Source organism: Scophthalmus maximus, chromosome 7, assembly GCF_022379125.1.
Source record: "Scophthalmus maximus strain ysfricsl-2021 chromosome 7, ASM2237912v1, whole genome shotgun sequence".
NCBI lineage: Eukaryota > Metazoa > Chordata > Actinopteri > Pleuronectiformes > Scophthalmidae > Scophthalmus > Scophthalmus maximus.
Window position 1 is genome coordinate 3796066 of NC_061521.1, and position 16627 is coordinate 3812692.

A 16627-nucleotide genomic window follows, 5' to 3' on the forward strand; every position below is an offset into this window, starting at 1 on the left:
TGGGAAGTCACGTGGCGCCAGAGAAAGGTGGGGCGTGAGACATGTGACTCAAAGGAGAGATCGGGACGAAGTGAATTCCGGACCAGAATCTCCCCAGCACCCACAAGTGTGTGTAAATGTTTGTTAGTAGGAAAGCAAAGGGAAAGCGATCAAAGCAGCAGTAAGGCTCATGCGATGATGACTGAGGTCCAGCACCTGGTCTGGGACGCAGGGGCGCAGCGGCTCAGCTGGTGAGCCGGCGCCTCTCTGGTCTTTAAACAGATAACAGTGTGCTGAGTTCAGACACGATGGCAGAGCAACACACAATAGTCCGACGTGGTCGGACACAAATCACAGTGAAGCAACACTGATAATAACGCGGTTATTATAGCAGCAATAAATGGGACACGGAGGTCTGGTACAAACTTCACAACAATACACAGTAAGTTAACTTACTGAACACACATAAAGTATCTTCGTTCTGCCCAGAGCTAAAGCCTCTTACTGTACTCCTTGCGGGCGAACAAGCGTGTGTGGTCCGTCCTCGGATGCGGCAATGCCGATTCGTCCGGCGAAGTCGGGAATCCTGGGGCCTGGTTCAGCTGCGTGGACGGTCACTTCTTCTGGGTTCTAGCGTGATCGTCGCGGTGGATGAAGTCTAGATTTAGAAGTGGTTGCCTCCTTTGTAGGTCAGAGGAACCCACCTGATCAAAGTGGGCTTCTTTCCTGGAGAGCGACGATCGGTGGGCATCGCAATGTTTCATAGAGTCTGTGATGTCGCGCGACCCCTCGCGGTGCCGTGCGGGTCTCTGCCAATGAGGGATGCGAGTTGGGCTATGTCCAAACCACGCCCTCAGGTGGGAGATGCGGGGTCTCCGCAGGTCGCCGCGGGGGTCCAGGGGTCTTGGCGTTCCCTTTCTTCAGAAGACCATGCGGTCAGGCTTCTGAGATAACATGTAGGCCGAAGTTGTCCTATACCCATGGTGCTCATGCACAACACCAAGCTAGACCTCCGCAACGCTTACCACTTGATCCGCATAAGAGAGGGTGACGAGTGGAAGACCGGGTACTTGGTCATGACTTTTGGGCTCGCAAACGCTCCTGCCGTGTTCCAAGCCATGATTAACGATGTACTTAGAGACTTTCTTGACCATTTTGTTTATGTTTACCTCGATGACATTCTCATTCCCCGGATCTTGACACACACTAAGACCATGTGACTAGAGTTCTGAAAAAATTGTTAAAACACCAACTCTATGTCAAAGCAGAGAAGAGTGTGTTTCATGCCGACACTGTCTCCTTCCCGGGCTTCCTTGTAGCTCCTGGAATAGTGCAGATGGACCCGGCAAAAATTAGCGCTGTGGCTGAATGGCCCACACCTGATAGCCGCAAAAAGGTTCAGCAGTTCTTAGGATTTGCTTACTTTTACAGGCGGTTCATCAGAGGCTTTAGAACAATAGCTGCCCCTCTCCATGCTCTTACCTCCTCCCAGGTGCAGTTCCCCTGGTCTCTGGGGGCGGAGACTGCCTTCCAGACCCTCAAGCGCGCTTCACCTCGGCCCCCATCCACACCATGCCAGACCCGCAGCGTCAGTTCATGGTTGAGGTAGATGCCTCAAACGAGGGGATCTGGGCAGTCCTCTCTCAACGCTCGGAGCAGGACGGTTAGATGCATCCCTGCACCTTCTTGTCACGGCGGCTGTCCAAGGCAGAACGAAACTATGACGTCGGTAACCGGGAGCTGCTGGCTGTGAAGGTCGCCCTGGAGGAATGGAGGCACTGGCTAGAGGGGGCAAACCATCCGTTCATCGTCTGGACTGACCACAAGAATCTCGAATACATCAAGAAGCCTAAAAGACTCAATTCTCGCCAGGCCAGGTGGGCGCTTTTCTTTAACCGTTTTTCTTTTCTCACTCTTACAGGACGATGTTCGCCATCTCTTGGAGGTTCTGGTGGCAATCCATGGACCCGGACGTCCGGGAGTACGTAGAGGCATGTGCGGTCTGCGCCCGAAACAAGACGTCCTCCGGATCTCGCTGGGTCTCTTGCAACCACTCCCCATCCTCTCCAGACCGTGGTCCGACATCTCCATGGACTTCGTCACGGGGCTCCCGGTATCTCAAGGAAACACCACTGTCCTCACGGTGGTGGACAGATTTTCCAAGATGGCTAGATTCATTGCTCTGCCGAAGCTGCCCTCCGCCAAGGAAACGGCGGAGGTCTTGATGAACAGTGTTTTCAGGGTTCACGATTTTTCTAAAGACATCGTCTCTGACCGGGGGCCCCAGTTTGTGTCCCGGTTCTAGAGGGAGTTCTGCCACCCGGAGGCCAACGGCCAGACCGAACGCTTCAACCAGCAACTGGAAACCGGCCTCCTCCGTATCTGGGCAGCCGCCCGACAGGTACTGATTCAACAAAGGGGCCGAGTCAAGAAGACTGCTGACCGCAAGAGACGGCCTGCCCCCGCCTACCAGCCAGGTCAGAGAGTGTGGCTCTCTGCCAAGGATCTCCACCTCAGAGTTCCCTCCAAGAAGCTGGCGGCACGGTTCGTGGGCCCGTTCCCCATCACCAAGATCATCGGCCCCGCGGCAGTTCGTCTTCGCCTGCCTCGATCTCTCCGGGTACAACCTACCTTCCATGTAAGCCAGATTAAACCTGCCAAGGAGAGTCCGATGCTCCCAGCCGCCACACCTCCCCCGCCCCCTAAGGTGATAGACCGCAGCCCGGTGTATAAGGGCAAGCAGTTGCTGGCGGTACGCAACCAGGACCGGGGCAGACAATACCTGGTGGACTGGGAAGGTTATGGACCTGAGGAGAGACAATGGGTTCCTTCATGCCACATAGTAGACCCTAGCCTCATAGAGGATTTTCATAGGGACCACCCTGAACGGTCTGGGCCGTCAGGTGTCGGCCCTAGTCACACACAGAATCGCTTGTCTCGTCCTGAGTTTTTGTCTCGTGACTTCCTGTTTTATTTTGAAAACTAACTCTCCTCTCGTTTCAAGTCACTTGCCCTTCCTCATGTGTCACCGGTCTGATTTTCTACCCTGATTGCTGATCTTGTCCACCTGTCCCCCATTCCCCTCAGGTGTTTGATAGTCTGCGTCTCCCTTTGTCCTGTGCCAGAGTGTTATTGTTTCAGCCGAGCACCCCAGCCCCATGCCACAGTCATCGCCTTGCCCCAAGCCTTGAGTGATTTTTTGTTTGTAATTTTCGTAGCGCAGTTTCGTAGCGCAGTTTAGTTCATAGCCGTTTTTCTCTGCCTCCTTCTGAGTGATTTTTTGTTAAGTCAATTAGCTTAGTCTTGAGGTTATTTTCCCTCCGTGTTTTGGAGTGTTTTTCGTTCTTCAGTAGAATCGCTTATGTTTAGTTGTGAAAGGAATTTTCTACAGCCTGTTATTTTTGTCACTCTGTCAGAGGTTTAAGATTATTTGAATAAAGGCCTGCCTGAACTGTCTACTCTGCATCTGAGTCCTGGCCTGACAAGTCGTATCTATAGCCAAAGATTGATATCACATATAAAGAAATATATTTGACTTCATAAGATGGAATATACTAAATATTAGAAACAACACTTTATGATGCATTACACTTCACAAGCACCCAAAACTACCTCCTCCAAAATAAATAGTTTAATGATCTCTTTAATCATTTTCATTTATATTATTATACATATGTTATTTACTTCAGTTAGATAAAAAAAAAATCTTCTATCTCTGCGCTTTAGTTCAGTCATGCAGTGATTTTACACAAATGTCATAAAAAATTGTAATAGCTTTTATTATAACATGTGTCTTTCATAATTAAACACTATAAAAATCTGGCATAACTCTGGTGGCAGATTCCAGTTTATATATTTATGCAACCCCTTGTTCTTATATATACCCAAAACATATAGAGAATACTCAGAAATACAACATACATGAAGTGTGAGTATAGAGGTAAATATATACATATTAAATTAAAGAGGTACCCAAATGGATTTGTTTGTATTTGTTACAGATTGTGTGCCAACTGCAGCTTCAGTTCCTATAGAAATTCTGAATAATTTATTTGTTCATGGTAAACAACACAGTAATTCGAGCAGAAAGTAAAGAACAGCTCATTGGATCACAATAACATGTGAGTTCAGGGAAAACATAAAAATAGACATTGGCTTGTAGATGACTGCAATAATTCATGCTGTCAGAGCTGCTCACCAACAACCGGAAGATCTACATTTTCCTCCAACAACAGGAGCACAGACTGTTTGCAGCAACATTCCTATAAAAGAGGATTGCATTATCCTGGTTTAAATTCGGACTCGTGCCGATGCATCTGTGGCCGACTGCATTAGCACAAGTTACTACAAGTGACATACAGCTGCATGGTTACCTGGAATTCTACAAAGCTCCTGAAGTCACATGAGTTGGCTATTTTTTTAATTTATTTGCGCCTATAAGCTCAATATTTTGTTGGATGTTACATGTATACTTTATACTACAGTGTTTCAATGCCATTGAGTTCAGGTTTTGTTTTCAATGCCAATTCTTGGTGTCACTTTTCAAGCTCCATGCAGAACCAATATTTGAACACATTACTGAATGACTTGAAACTGGAATTTGACTTGAAACTAAAGATTGAACCATGAACTCTGACATTATAAATCAAGTGAGAAGTCAATGGAGTCATTTTCATCATAGACTTCTATAGTAATATCAAAGATTTTTCTTGTAACCACAAAATTGTTTGCCGTTTATAGCGTAATCATCAGGCATGGTTTGCGCACACAGGGAATACGATCCTATTGTTTTCAGGGTTTGTATGTGTTTGTACGTCTAATATCACTACACTGTAATTAACATGATGATTTATGGTAATTGGTTATGTATACAATAAAGAAATGATTGCAATTATCCTAATAACTGCATTGTTTAACCATTCTCTGTCCTATATTATAACCCATTAAGTTTTTTTTACCTGCTGAAATACCTTTAAATGTGCCATACAACCCATAAAACACAGTATATCACCTGCCCAAAAGGGCGGACATTTGTTTCCTGGCGGTCGATAGCTTCCTGGCACCACACCTGCTCGGGGACATACGCCCATTTTCATGTGGATGATACAAACCAACGGGCAACATCTGGTCCCAGAATGCTGTTCCGACATGAGATGTTTAAGCAGAGATTCGTGAACAGACATCGACCCAACGAGCGCAAATAAATCAATAGCATGAATAACCCCACACACAGGTCACCTGTGGTGCCTGCAGGCGACCTCCAGGCCGTGAGGATTGTTTTGCGCGTTATTGCAACCGGTTTGACGTCAGTCGGCGATGGAGAGAGAGAGAGAGAGAGAGAGAGAGAGAGAGAGAGAGAGAGACGTTGTGGAAGCTGCACATCGCGGCGGACCCTCAGAGCCAGAGGCAGCAGCTGCATCTCCTCCTTCACCTCCTCCTCCTCGTCCGCTACTCTGCTCCAGCACCACCGGGGCGACCTGACCAGTGGGGTGGGGGTTCGGTGGTGCAACATGCACCGCTGAACAGTTCCAGTCGGGCCCTGCGCACGTTCTTCAAACTCTTGGCGGGATTTACGCGGACGAACGGACGGAGACGGAGTCGGGGTGGATCCGGCGCGCGGGGAGCCGTGAGTTGGAGTTGGTAAACTGGAAAACTTCACATCTGGAGCAGATTCTTTTTGTGTTCTGAGCAACGCGCTCCGGTGGAGGGGCTCACCGCGGGCATTGTCCTCATCCTCATCCTCATCCGCCGCTGCGCACCGTGACGCGCGCCGGACCCCCGACTGTTTCTCCCGTCGAGTCCGGGGGAGGGAAACAAAAAAAAAAACCCTCAGTGCTTCTTGAGTTTTCTCCTCCACGCTGGATTTATCACCCCAGGCCCGTGCGCGGTCTCACGTCCCGGGGATGCCACCCGTCTCACGCCCCCGTCCTCCTCTGGGTCGGATTGGGATGGACGTCGCGCCGTGAGGAGGCAACCATCTTCCGGATAACCACAGTTTGGACCTCTTTTTTCGGCTCCCTCATGCAGCTCCTCCGGCCGGCCTGGGCTCTGACTGCCGCTGCGCTCTGCTTCCTGCTCCTCCTGCTCCTCCACGACCACATCCTGAGAGAAGGTATACAGTTCTGTGGTCTGCTCATGGGATAGTGTGTGTGTGCGCGCGCGTGTCCGTGTGCGTGTGTGTGAGTGTGTGTTTGAGTGTGTGGTGTCAAACGGAGCGTCCAAACTGCCTCGACAGGTCACAGAAAGGGCGAGGAAAGGATTTTATACGTGACATTTGGTGGGGCTGACTGGATCATGCGCGCCCAGTCGTGCACACATTTGAGCAACTGTAATCGCGCGCGCGTGCAGCGGCTGGGCGATGTGGTGATGAAGGGGCGAGAGAAGGAGAAGAGATGAAGCAACAGGGGCAGTAAGACCCCCCCCCCCCAGGAAAATGCTACTGTATACAGTATGTGTGTGTGTGCGTGTGTGCACATATTTTATACATTAAAACACATATACAAACATATATATTTATATGTTTATACACACACACATATATACATATCTATGTGTTTGTGTGTGTGTATATATATATATTAGAGTGATGAAGGAAACAGTGTGCCCCCCCGGAAAATGCTACTGTATACAGTATGTGTGTGTGTGCGTATATACGCACACACATATTTTATTCATTAAAACACATATACAAACATATATATATATATGTTTATACACACACACTTATATACATATCTATGTGTTTGTGTGTGTGTATATATAATACAGTGATGAAGGAAACAGTGTGCCTCTGCGTGCACCTCACTCCCTCACCGTGTGCGTGGCCACACACACACACACAAAGACAAAATCAGTCCATTAGCGACTGTATCAGGTTCGAAAACAAGATGAGGCGGCTTCATCAGACGTAAACTCTCTGTGTTACATTAAACGGGTATCCAGTAATGAGTCAATGAATAGAGCAGGCCGTGCTGCTCGGAAACTGGACAGGCAGAGACATCAAATAAAATGTGTCCACGTTTGTTATTTGATGTAAAAATGTAAGCTCCCTGAACAATCAGTAATGGACCTGAGATGACTTTGAATGTAATAGTTCAACGTTATGTTATGAGTTTCCCTGTTTAGTGCACTGAATAATTCAGGGCGGGGATTTGACGACATCCCAGGCCAATCCTCACACTATAGAACCAGACTAGCTCAACATTGAGTCGCGTCATCTCCAGTTACAATTTGTGACCGGAATGAAAACCTTGTGTTCATTTATGAATATGCTTTTTAAACATTTGAAGGTGAAGGACAGTGATTCTGTGGTGTTCTCTCTCTCTCTCTCTCTCTCTCTCTGAACAGCCTTGTGGTTACAACTCGCCACTATTCAGACGATGTTTGGTTATCGTGGTTATTATGAGTGAAGGTCATTACCTAAGGCAGATCAGGGAGGCGATGCTGGTGGTCCGTCCACTCATTCCTGCTAGTCCAGTACTGGCTGACGAAGTCGACAGGTACCCGCCACTGACGCTCAGGCCACCGGGAAACATTCGCTGGCTGACTGACCTTCAGAGAATCAGTTCAGTGAAAGCACGATTCTGTTACTGTGGACTGACAACTGTTCATCGGCCCTTCGAACACTACAGGCAGATTTGTTTCCTTTGCTCAGTTTGACGAGTCTAATGAAAGAGCCAATTAAGTAATTCAGCACTATTTTCTCTTTTTTTCACTAAAAGTCCTCAGGACATCTTTTGAGTCCTCAGCTGCCAAAATCCGGAGGAGAGAAGAGATGAGCTTTTCAATTAGTTCCACTCCCTCATCGTAGTTAAAGGTTTTAGAGGCAGTAGGACACAGTCAGCAGACTTTTTCCTCCTGGGGTTTTTGAGTCCCTGGCTGCAGTTGCTACTCTTTCTGGCCTTCTGGCTGGTGGACGTCAACCAACAGGCACAACTTAAAAAGCACTGCAAACTCCTCCACATTAGGGGCCGACCGATATGGCTTCTTCGGGGTCGATGCGGACAAATGATATTCGAAACCGATATTTGTCTGCAGGAAAAAAAAAAAAAAGTGTCAAAATTTTGATTAACACAAATTCTTAAATCAAAACTTCACAGAACCGTTCAACATGACCTTAACACACAAAGTGCAGGGAACTATAAGCTGCAAAATTATGAAGCTGAACAAACAAACACGGATGGGACATTTCTAAAAGTCCAGAGAGTTGTAGGGGTAGAAGTAGCACATTTTAAATAATGAAATTATCTTATTGGCAAATCGACTAATGGCAGATAATCATACAAATTGTGATTTTGGTGTTTTTTCTGTAGGAAAAAAAAAAGCATTGAATACAAAAATAGTAATGTATGGATATGTGCGATGTCAATTGAAGATAAGCCATTAAAAGACAATGCCGGTTGTAGTAAAGGAGAGAAAACAATCTTCGTCTTCATCATGCCCCTTATTATTGGAACATTGAAGTCGTGTTAATTTTGTAATAATCCTACAATTCATGTGCATTTCTTTTTCATCTTTTTGCTATTCAGCTGGAAAACCTGATAGCCAGTTCCATTTTTATATGTTTTTTTTTTATTTTTTTTTATGCGTCGCCACCACTTCTGACACCAGATCTTCCCTGTATTATTATTTTCGCTGACTATTAAATGAGCATTTACATTTGCATTAACATTTCGGACTCTTATGTCACCCGTACAGAAAGTCCCATCCCTAGATAATATGAGACAATCTAGGTTGCCTTTTTTTTGTACGATCCTCAGTGCTATTATGCGTCACAGGTACAACATGGAGCTTTTGGTTTTGACCAGGCTAGTTGTTGTTTTTCTCTCTCTCTCTCTCTCTCTCTCTCTCTCCATTGAACAGAACAAAGCTTCGTTTGAGCTTTGACCTGCATTAACAGAATGGATGTAAAACTGTTTTTCAGCTTTCAAAGAGGATGAAATGAAATCAAAGAATCTCTGCCCGGCTCCTCGGCTGCAGTAATGATGCCGTGTGATGGTTTTTTCCGTGTGTCGTGGCTGGTTTGCGCTCAGCTCATTATCAGAGCTTTCTCTAAAGTGCAATTCGTCGCCCAGTGAGACACTCTGCAGGAAAAGCTGCAGCATTCATAACCTTGAAAATTGTAAATGTAAAGCGAAGGGGGCCGTTTGGAGCGCAGACAGTGAATTAAACACACAGGCTGAGCCGGTCGGTCTTCTGATTTCAGAGCACACCCAGCGATCATTATTTCTTTCAATTTATAGTCCAGTGAAGCCGCATAGATTGGCCATCTAATCAATTAGTTGATCGACAGAAAATGAATTGTACTTTAAAAAAATTTCAGCCCCTCACCCTATGATGTGAGGAGTTTTCCTTTTGGCTCGTCATTTTAAACTGAAGATCTTTGGCCTGGGGCTGCACGGTGGTGCAGTGGTTAGCGCTGTCACTTCACAGAAAGAAGGAGCTGGGTTCGAGTCCCGGTTCAAACCAACCAGGGCCTTTCTGTGTGGAGTTTGCATGTTCTCTCCGTCTCTGTATGTGGTCCTGCGATAGGCTGGCGACGGTGTAACCCCCGCCTCTCGCCCAATGTCAGCTGGGATTGGCTCCAGCCCCCGCGCGACCCTTGAGTGGATTAAGCAGTAGAGGATGGATGGATGGATGGATATTTGGACTGTTTGTTCGACGAAGCAAGATATTTAAGAAAAATAAATGATTGCAGGAATGTTTCACAACTTTCTGACACTTGATGGACAAAACGGTGGAAACAATCAGCAGATCAATCTGTAATGAATGTAATAGTTTGCAGCAGCCCTGCAGTGTAGCTATGTCCCAGTTTGAACCCCCTGCTCTTTTCCAAGCAATATGAAGTGGGTGGTAATGTTTCTCAGATTTCCAGAATTAAAAGCACACAGTGCCAATTTTTTTTTTAAAGGTCAAAGTCACTGGCACATTTCAACAGTTGTTCCTGAACGGCATCTAAGTGGTTGTTTTTTGCAACCGTGATGACGAAGCTCCCTTAGCCTTCACATGATAGTCCCAAACAAACGTTAACCAGAGTGTTTTCATCACCACAAAACTGAATTATTTCATGATGGTTTTGGAAGGCGCAGACTAATGTAGTCTTATAAATACTAGCAGTATATTGTGAAGTCACTGTTTTCTTTCTCTAACCTTAACCTAGATCTGCGAGGGTCTAAACAAAACCTTTAAAATGTTTAATAATGCCGCATGTTGTATTGAAGGACCAGATACTTTGGCAGGAAAAGTGTCACTTTACTGATTTGTTCAGTGTCAATGTATTTGTGACCTCCACAAATCCTTAGTTAATAGAAAACACGATCTGATCCTGTAAAATGCATTTGCAGCTGCAGTTGAGCGGTGTAGGAGCACATTCTCTATGAGACGGGGTTGTGCCATATTAATAGCACAGAGGGAAACTAGTTTAAAACTGAGGGTGTAGTTGAAAAACTGTGGAACCTCACATACAGCTGCTCTGGGACCTCTCGGTTTCGTTTGCGATTTTCCAAGAGGCGTCACGGCTGGATCGTGTGACGTCTGTCGGGCGACGGACTAGAGCGTGCCGAGAGGAGAGGCCTGCGATGACGATTCCACAATGTGAGGTGAACGAGCGGTGCCGTTTTTTGTGGGAGAAATTTGAGTACTTCCCGGGTACTTTTAGTCAAATGCTCGTTCATCAGCGGCAGCCTCGGCCCGCTTGCAAAAGTCGCTTCTCACCCCGCCCAACAATCAGGTCATCGGTTGTGATTGGACCGGCAAGTTTTCTGCTGGAGTGAAATCACATCCCGATGGAGGGGGACCCAGACCGTATTGTGGTAGAGCAAAGGAAAACGAGCTCCCAGAATTCATCTGGGTCCCAGGCCACTCGCTCCGAAGGCAGTACTGGCAAATCTCCTCTGTGGAAGATAGCTGAGGTTTGTTGCTTCATGTGCAAACTGGTTGGTGGGGGGAAAAAAAGGGCTTATGGGAAAACAACCAATGCAGTTGTTTGATGACTCACTCACTCTGAACCAGAGGAGAAAAAACACATGACTACTAAGGCGACCGGCTCACGCAAACTGCAAAATTCGCTGCGCACAACAGTTTGAAAACTCTAACCAGTCTCCTTTTTCCTACGTGTGAAGTATGGTCAAACTGGGAGTTTGATCAAAAGGAGATTTTCTCACCGTGCTCTCTTTCCAAATCAAACTGGGTGTCATTTTGTGTTAGTTATGACTGTTATGACCGAGCCCGCTTTGGTAAGGCATAAAAAGCCAGTAGTGGATTAATGCTCGTCAAGACCGATGCCACATAACAAGCTCGGCTCAGATTGCGGTTTCAAAAGCTCCTCCTCGGCGCAACACAAACAATCAAAGTCCTCCTGCTCCTCGTGTCGGAGGCAGAAACTCAGCACTTTTTGGTTGGCGGCCGCTTCAGACTCACCCCCCCCCTACCCCCCTCCCTCCGGTGATATGCAGATGTTCCAGGTAATCGCTGTTGCTGCAGAAAGAAGAAAAAAAATTCCATCGGTCAGGGCACAAACGGAAACCAGCTGGACACGTTCAGGTTTCTCATGACGCTGCAGAGGCTCTCATCGGGTCACATTGCGTCAGATCCGACTGGTGAAATATCAGATCATTATGTCGACATTGAAACCATTTGAGTTGCTTAATATATCTCCGTCAATGTGAACATACTGGGGAAAAGTTAAAAAATCCGAGATGAGAAGTTGACATGAAAACTTTAAAAAGAACACAGAGACGGGGGGTTTCAGGAGGTGTTGTCTCAGTGTGAGACGCTTTAATGAACACAAACTGCAGACGGAAACTTCATCTCCATCTGTTTACTCAGTGACTCTCTTCTTCTTCCTGCTCGCTCATGAAGCTCATTTAGAGACTGGAAACGGGCCCATTATGCAGACGTACCGTTGTGCCCGCGGTGTAGAAAGCTTACCTAAGGAGCCTCCACAATCCAAATGAATTCTCAACGCCTCATTAAGTTGGGTATATATATTCACGGGAGTCATGAACAAAACTTGCATCTGAATGAAAGAGGAAAATCCGAAAGTGAGAGAAAGGAGCGGCATAAACAGACATCAGCGGAGCAAAAGGCTGCAGAGGGTGTAATTGGATTTAAATAAATTCATCGGGGGAAGAAAACGTCAACGGGGAGCAGCCCCGCGCGCGACTGATGTTCTTTGTTTCAACGCGAAAGTATTGAATCGCAGCTCACCTGCAAAGCAACAACGACAACATTTTCTCTTAACCCTGGCTGCTCGCTGCAATAAAGACAAGAAGAGCATGTGCTGCGTGATAAAAAAACGAAACAAAACAGCTCTGTCATGGACAAACACCAAGACAGCTCAATGCAGAGAAGTTACAAAGCCTCTCACGGCTGTTGTGATCATGAGTCGTAGCCATCTGGAGCAGAGTCCTTGTAGAGCCGAGAACTCTACAGAGGGACATAACATCTGATATTTTCCCACAAGACAGCCACTCCTTTTTCTCCTCTCACGAGGAGTTATTCTCTATTAACCATGATACAAAAATCCCCCAAAATAGTCCTTTCAACCCAAATCAGGATCCCCCCGTTGACCGACTCAAGTGGTTGTTGATCCTAAACCTAACTACACCTGAACACACCACCGAACGTACTTATCTTATAGCTACACTGTAAAGGTTTGGCAAGGCACAGACAAATGCTGTTGGCATGAAACATGACATTTGTTTTTCCGTTTTTTTAAATATCTTTCTTGCAGCACAATATGCACTTTTTAACGGTTACATTTAGACTCCCTGTATTTGGTTAAGGTTAGTGAACGAGGTACCTGATTTAATACAGATAAAGTTCACAGTTACTTCAGACAAGTTTATCTAATATAAGATAAGATAAGATATATTGTCCCAATGGGAAATGTTCTTTGGACATCAGTGTCTGCATGGAAAACACAGTCAACAACAACAACAACAGATACATTCATGCAGCACATCTTCATTTGCAGTGATGGAATTAAAATATAGTCCAATATAAAACAGCGGTCAACGACAAAAAAAATCAAAACACACAAAACACATTTCAGTCTGGGTGGTGTTCAGGGCTTTAATGGACAGGCGGACAAAGGAGCGTTAGAAACCGTGGTGCCTGCTGAGGGGAACCCTGCACCGGCTGTCTGAGGGGAGGAGCTGATCAGGATGGAGGATGCGAGTTGATTTTTTTGGGGCCCGACTGGTTATAGTTTGTTGAAAAATTACGTGAAGATCAGAATTTGGACGGACTCCCTGTGATTTCCACGGCTGTGTGTGAACGTCGATCGAGCTGGCTCTTTGACTGTACTGTCACGTTAGCAAACTGCAAAGTAACCGTAGCGCAAGCGGCTTTCTATTGCATGATAGAATAGGAGCTGCACTTCCCGGTCCACAGAATGGAATCTGAGCCTTCTCTGGAAGTGCGTGCCTCGTGTGCACCCTGGAGTGAACATCCCCCACCTGGACCTTCCACACCGAGTTCGGCTGGTGGCGAAGGACGATTCTGAGTGGTGCGTCACTGGTCGGTGTGCCGCTGTCAATACACCCGACTGTGGCACTTATAGAACGTATATTCTACACATACCACTACTCACAGGCATGTACTGATTCTCATGCACTTGTTCCACCGCTGATTACATATCACTGCTGAGGCCGATTTCTCCATTCATCCATCCTAATGTTCCAATCACATTGTAAAGGTGTTAATCCCCTAACCCTAACCCTGAATAAAGCAAACATATTCATTTCAGATTTCAACAGAATGATATGTGATGACAAAATATTGATATATAGTCTTTGATGCTCAGACTCCAATGGAGATATTGTAGATGGGGCCATTGGTCTTCAACGCAGCGATGTAAATCCCCCCCCATGGAGTCCAGACACTTGTGGTGTTGGCGGTGGATGACTTGAGATGATGAGATGAGATAGGAATCGGCTGAAGCGGTGCAGATCGGGCGGATGATGGGGAGGCAGAGGGTAACTAAGGCAGGGGGAGAATCATATTTAAACACACGGCATCGAGATGATAGGCTGACGAGGCTGGCATGTTGCAATGCTATAGGATAGATGAGACAAGCTGGTAACCACTGATGACAGCTTATCGCTGAAGTGACAGCCAAGGGAAATGACAGCAAGACACTAAGAGGGTGACGAGGCAGGATGAATGAGAATAAAGCTACAACCAGATGCAAGCATGATAGTAGTCTTCCTGACTGAACTTATCAAATATTATTCAAACACTGAAAAAGCATTCATTTGAGGAACATTTGTTTCCATTACAGCTTTCTTGTTTTCATCGACACACCGGATTTTCCACCTGAAAATGTGTAAAAAACATATTTTTTTCACGTTTTCATTGTGTCAGATTTTAAAAACACACATAGAAACAGGTGGCTGGACAGTCACCTGATCACATACGGTTTTCACAGCAGCAACATACCAACCAACCAACCACATGTGTTTCAGTTCTCTGTTCCTCTCATAACATTTTTTAGTACTGTGACGACCTTGACTCGTACTAAAATTTCTCCCAGCGCTTTCAGAGACTCCGTGTCCGACCTCGTGTCGGATTCACAATTCACCTCCTGCTGCACAACAACAGACTCATTAACTGCCATCGGATGCTCAGCGAACAGACGCCAAGTCCTGTCCAAACCAATTTCGGCCTCATCACTATTCCCCCGTCTCGAGGACGAACACAGGGACTTCACTTTTCCTGCTCCGTGGCTGTGGTTCTTCTTTTGAGCGAGCAGAGGACGGAAAAATAAATTGTAGATGATAAATGCTCGCATCAACCAAGATGTCAGCGTGTCTACGCTCTTCTAATTCTTCAATACATGACACGGCCGCTGTGACTGCACATGAAAAAAACCACACACACACACACACACACACACACACACACACACACACACACAAAAACAACCCGCGCCACAAGCAGAGAAAACAAAATGTGCTGTAATTGCATTGTTCTGCTGTAGTGGGGGGCAGGAGGTTTGGAGCCTCACTGCTGATGCTGTCGCGGTCGGGACGCAAAGTTGAATCTGTTATTCATTCAGCTGAGTCACAAAGCAAAGTAAACTGCTGCAAAGATCCCAGGGAGGACACTGATCCTTGCGGGCAGGACGTCACCGCACCCAGATTTCTGTTGGAGCAGGAAGAAATTGCGATCATAATAACAACAAAATGTATACGGCTGTATGAAAAATATGCAGTTCGTGACGCTTTACATCATGAAGGTCATGAATATTTTTTAGTATTATCTATTTATCTATTTATTTTGTATCTATTTTTAGAAAAACCTGGCTTTTCGTCATTAGGAAATTGAACCGCGAGCATCAAAGTGAATGCATGACCGTGGGAACCTTCAGCAGTTTGACAGTCACATTTCAACCTAACTCTTAAAAACAAAAGTACAGCAATATTATCAGGAATAGGTACGGTTGGACAACTTGAAGACACAAAAAAAAGCTTGCAGTTGCAGCAACTTGTGTAAACAAAATTGTCATAACTCAGTTAAATCTTATATAACTCGGGTAAATCTGATCATCAATCCTACTGAGAGTCAGTGTGACTGACACTGTCCGAGGATATTATTATCACCGTCCTTGGCAAATTAACTCTGCTTAGAAATCATAGGAAACTATAAAACGGTGAATGTGGCACATTTGACTTTGCTAATTCTAACAACGACCGGCTCAAACAAACTTGTAACAGAGTGGATCTGCTCTTGAAGTCGTTTGTTTTTCATGTATCGCTATCCAAAAGAAGAAGAAGCGGTGCTTGATTATACCGATTCCCCCTCTCCTGAGTGAAAGTGACTTCGGATCTGGCAATGCTGCACAGGAGTTGTTTGATTTGTGCACCGTGCGCCTGGAGCAGGAGCTAAGTGGATCACACTTGACTTTGTTAAACTGTCTCCCACCCAGTATCACAGATCATAAGAGGCAAGAGAGATGACAGCTCTGACTGCTGGATGAACATTCAGCCTCATTTTCATGCCGACAGATTCCAAATGTGAAACCTATCTCTGTGTCGCCTGCGACATTTTCACTGTGTGATGCATGTATTTTTTTTTAATGCACCACACTACTATGAATTCGGCAACACCCTCACCTCCATAAGACCGCAGGCTTCAAGAAGATGTTAATATCGTTCGTGTGCGCTCGCTTTGAATAACTTTTGTGGGAAACGATTGTAGTAATTGAGTAAATCTTTGTAGAAAATGTGCTAAACTTCCAAGACCAATTGATATCTGAAAATGGAGCTATGAATTGTTTGAGTTGTCCTCGCTGTCTAACAGCTGCCAGTCGATCAGTAACTTTCATTTTTGTTTCGTAAATATGTGCTGCAATGTAGTTAATTGTTCTCTTCGATGCTAATGTATGTTCAATTCAATTCAATTCAATTTTATTTGTATAGCGCCATATCACAACATACATTGTCTCAAGGCACTTTACATAGTGAGGTCAATATTACAATATTACAGGGAAAACCCAACAAATGAGCAAAGCACTTGGCAATGTGATATGGCGCTATACAAATAGAAATTGAATTGAATGGAATTGAATTCTGTGTCCGGCTGCAGCACGGCAGCTTCAGGATCTGTGCTGCCGCTCAGTTTTTATACACATGCTGATTTTCAT

At 45.7% G+C, this 16627-nt stretch overlaps 1 protein-coding gene across 1 annotated transcript in view; it reads left to right on the top strand.

Moving 5' to 3' along the window:
• The first annotated feature begins 5349 nt into the window (after positions 1 to 5349).
• The window catches only part of LOC118315900 (chemokine-like protein TAFA-5), a 59465-nt gene continuing 48187 nt past the window's right edge, over positions 5350 to 16627 (top strand). The window contains exon 1 of the mRNA XM_035643570.2: positions 5350 to 6091. Within this exon, the coding sequence (XP_035499463.1) occupies positions 6001 to 6091 (91 nt within the window). The 5' untranslated portion in view covers positions 5350 to 6000. The remainder of the gene's footprint in view (positions 6092 to 16627) is intronic.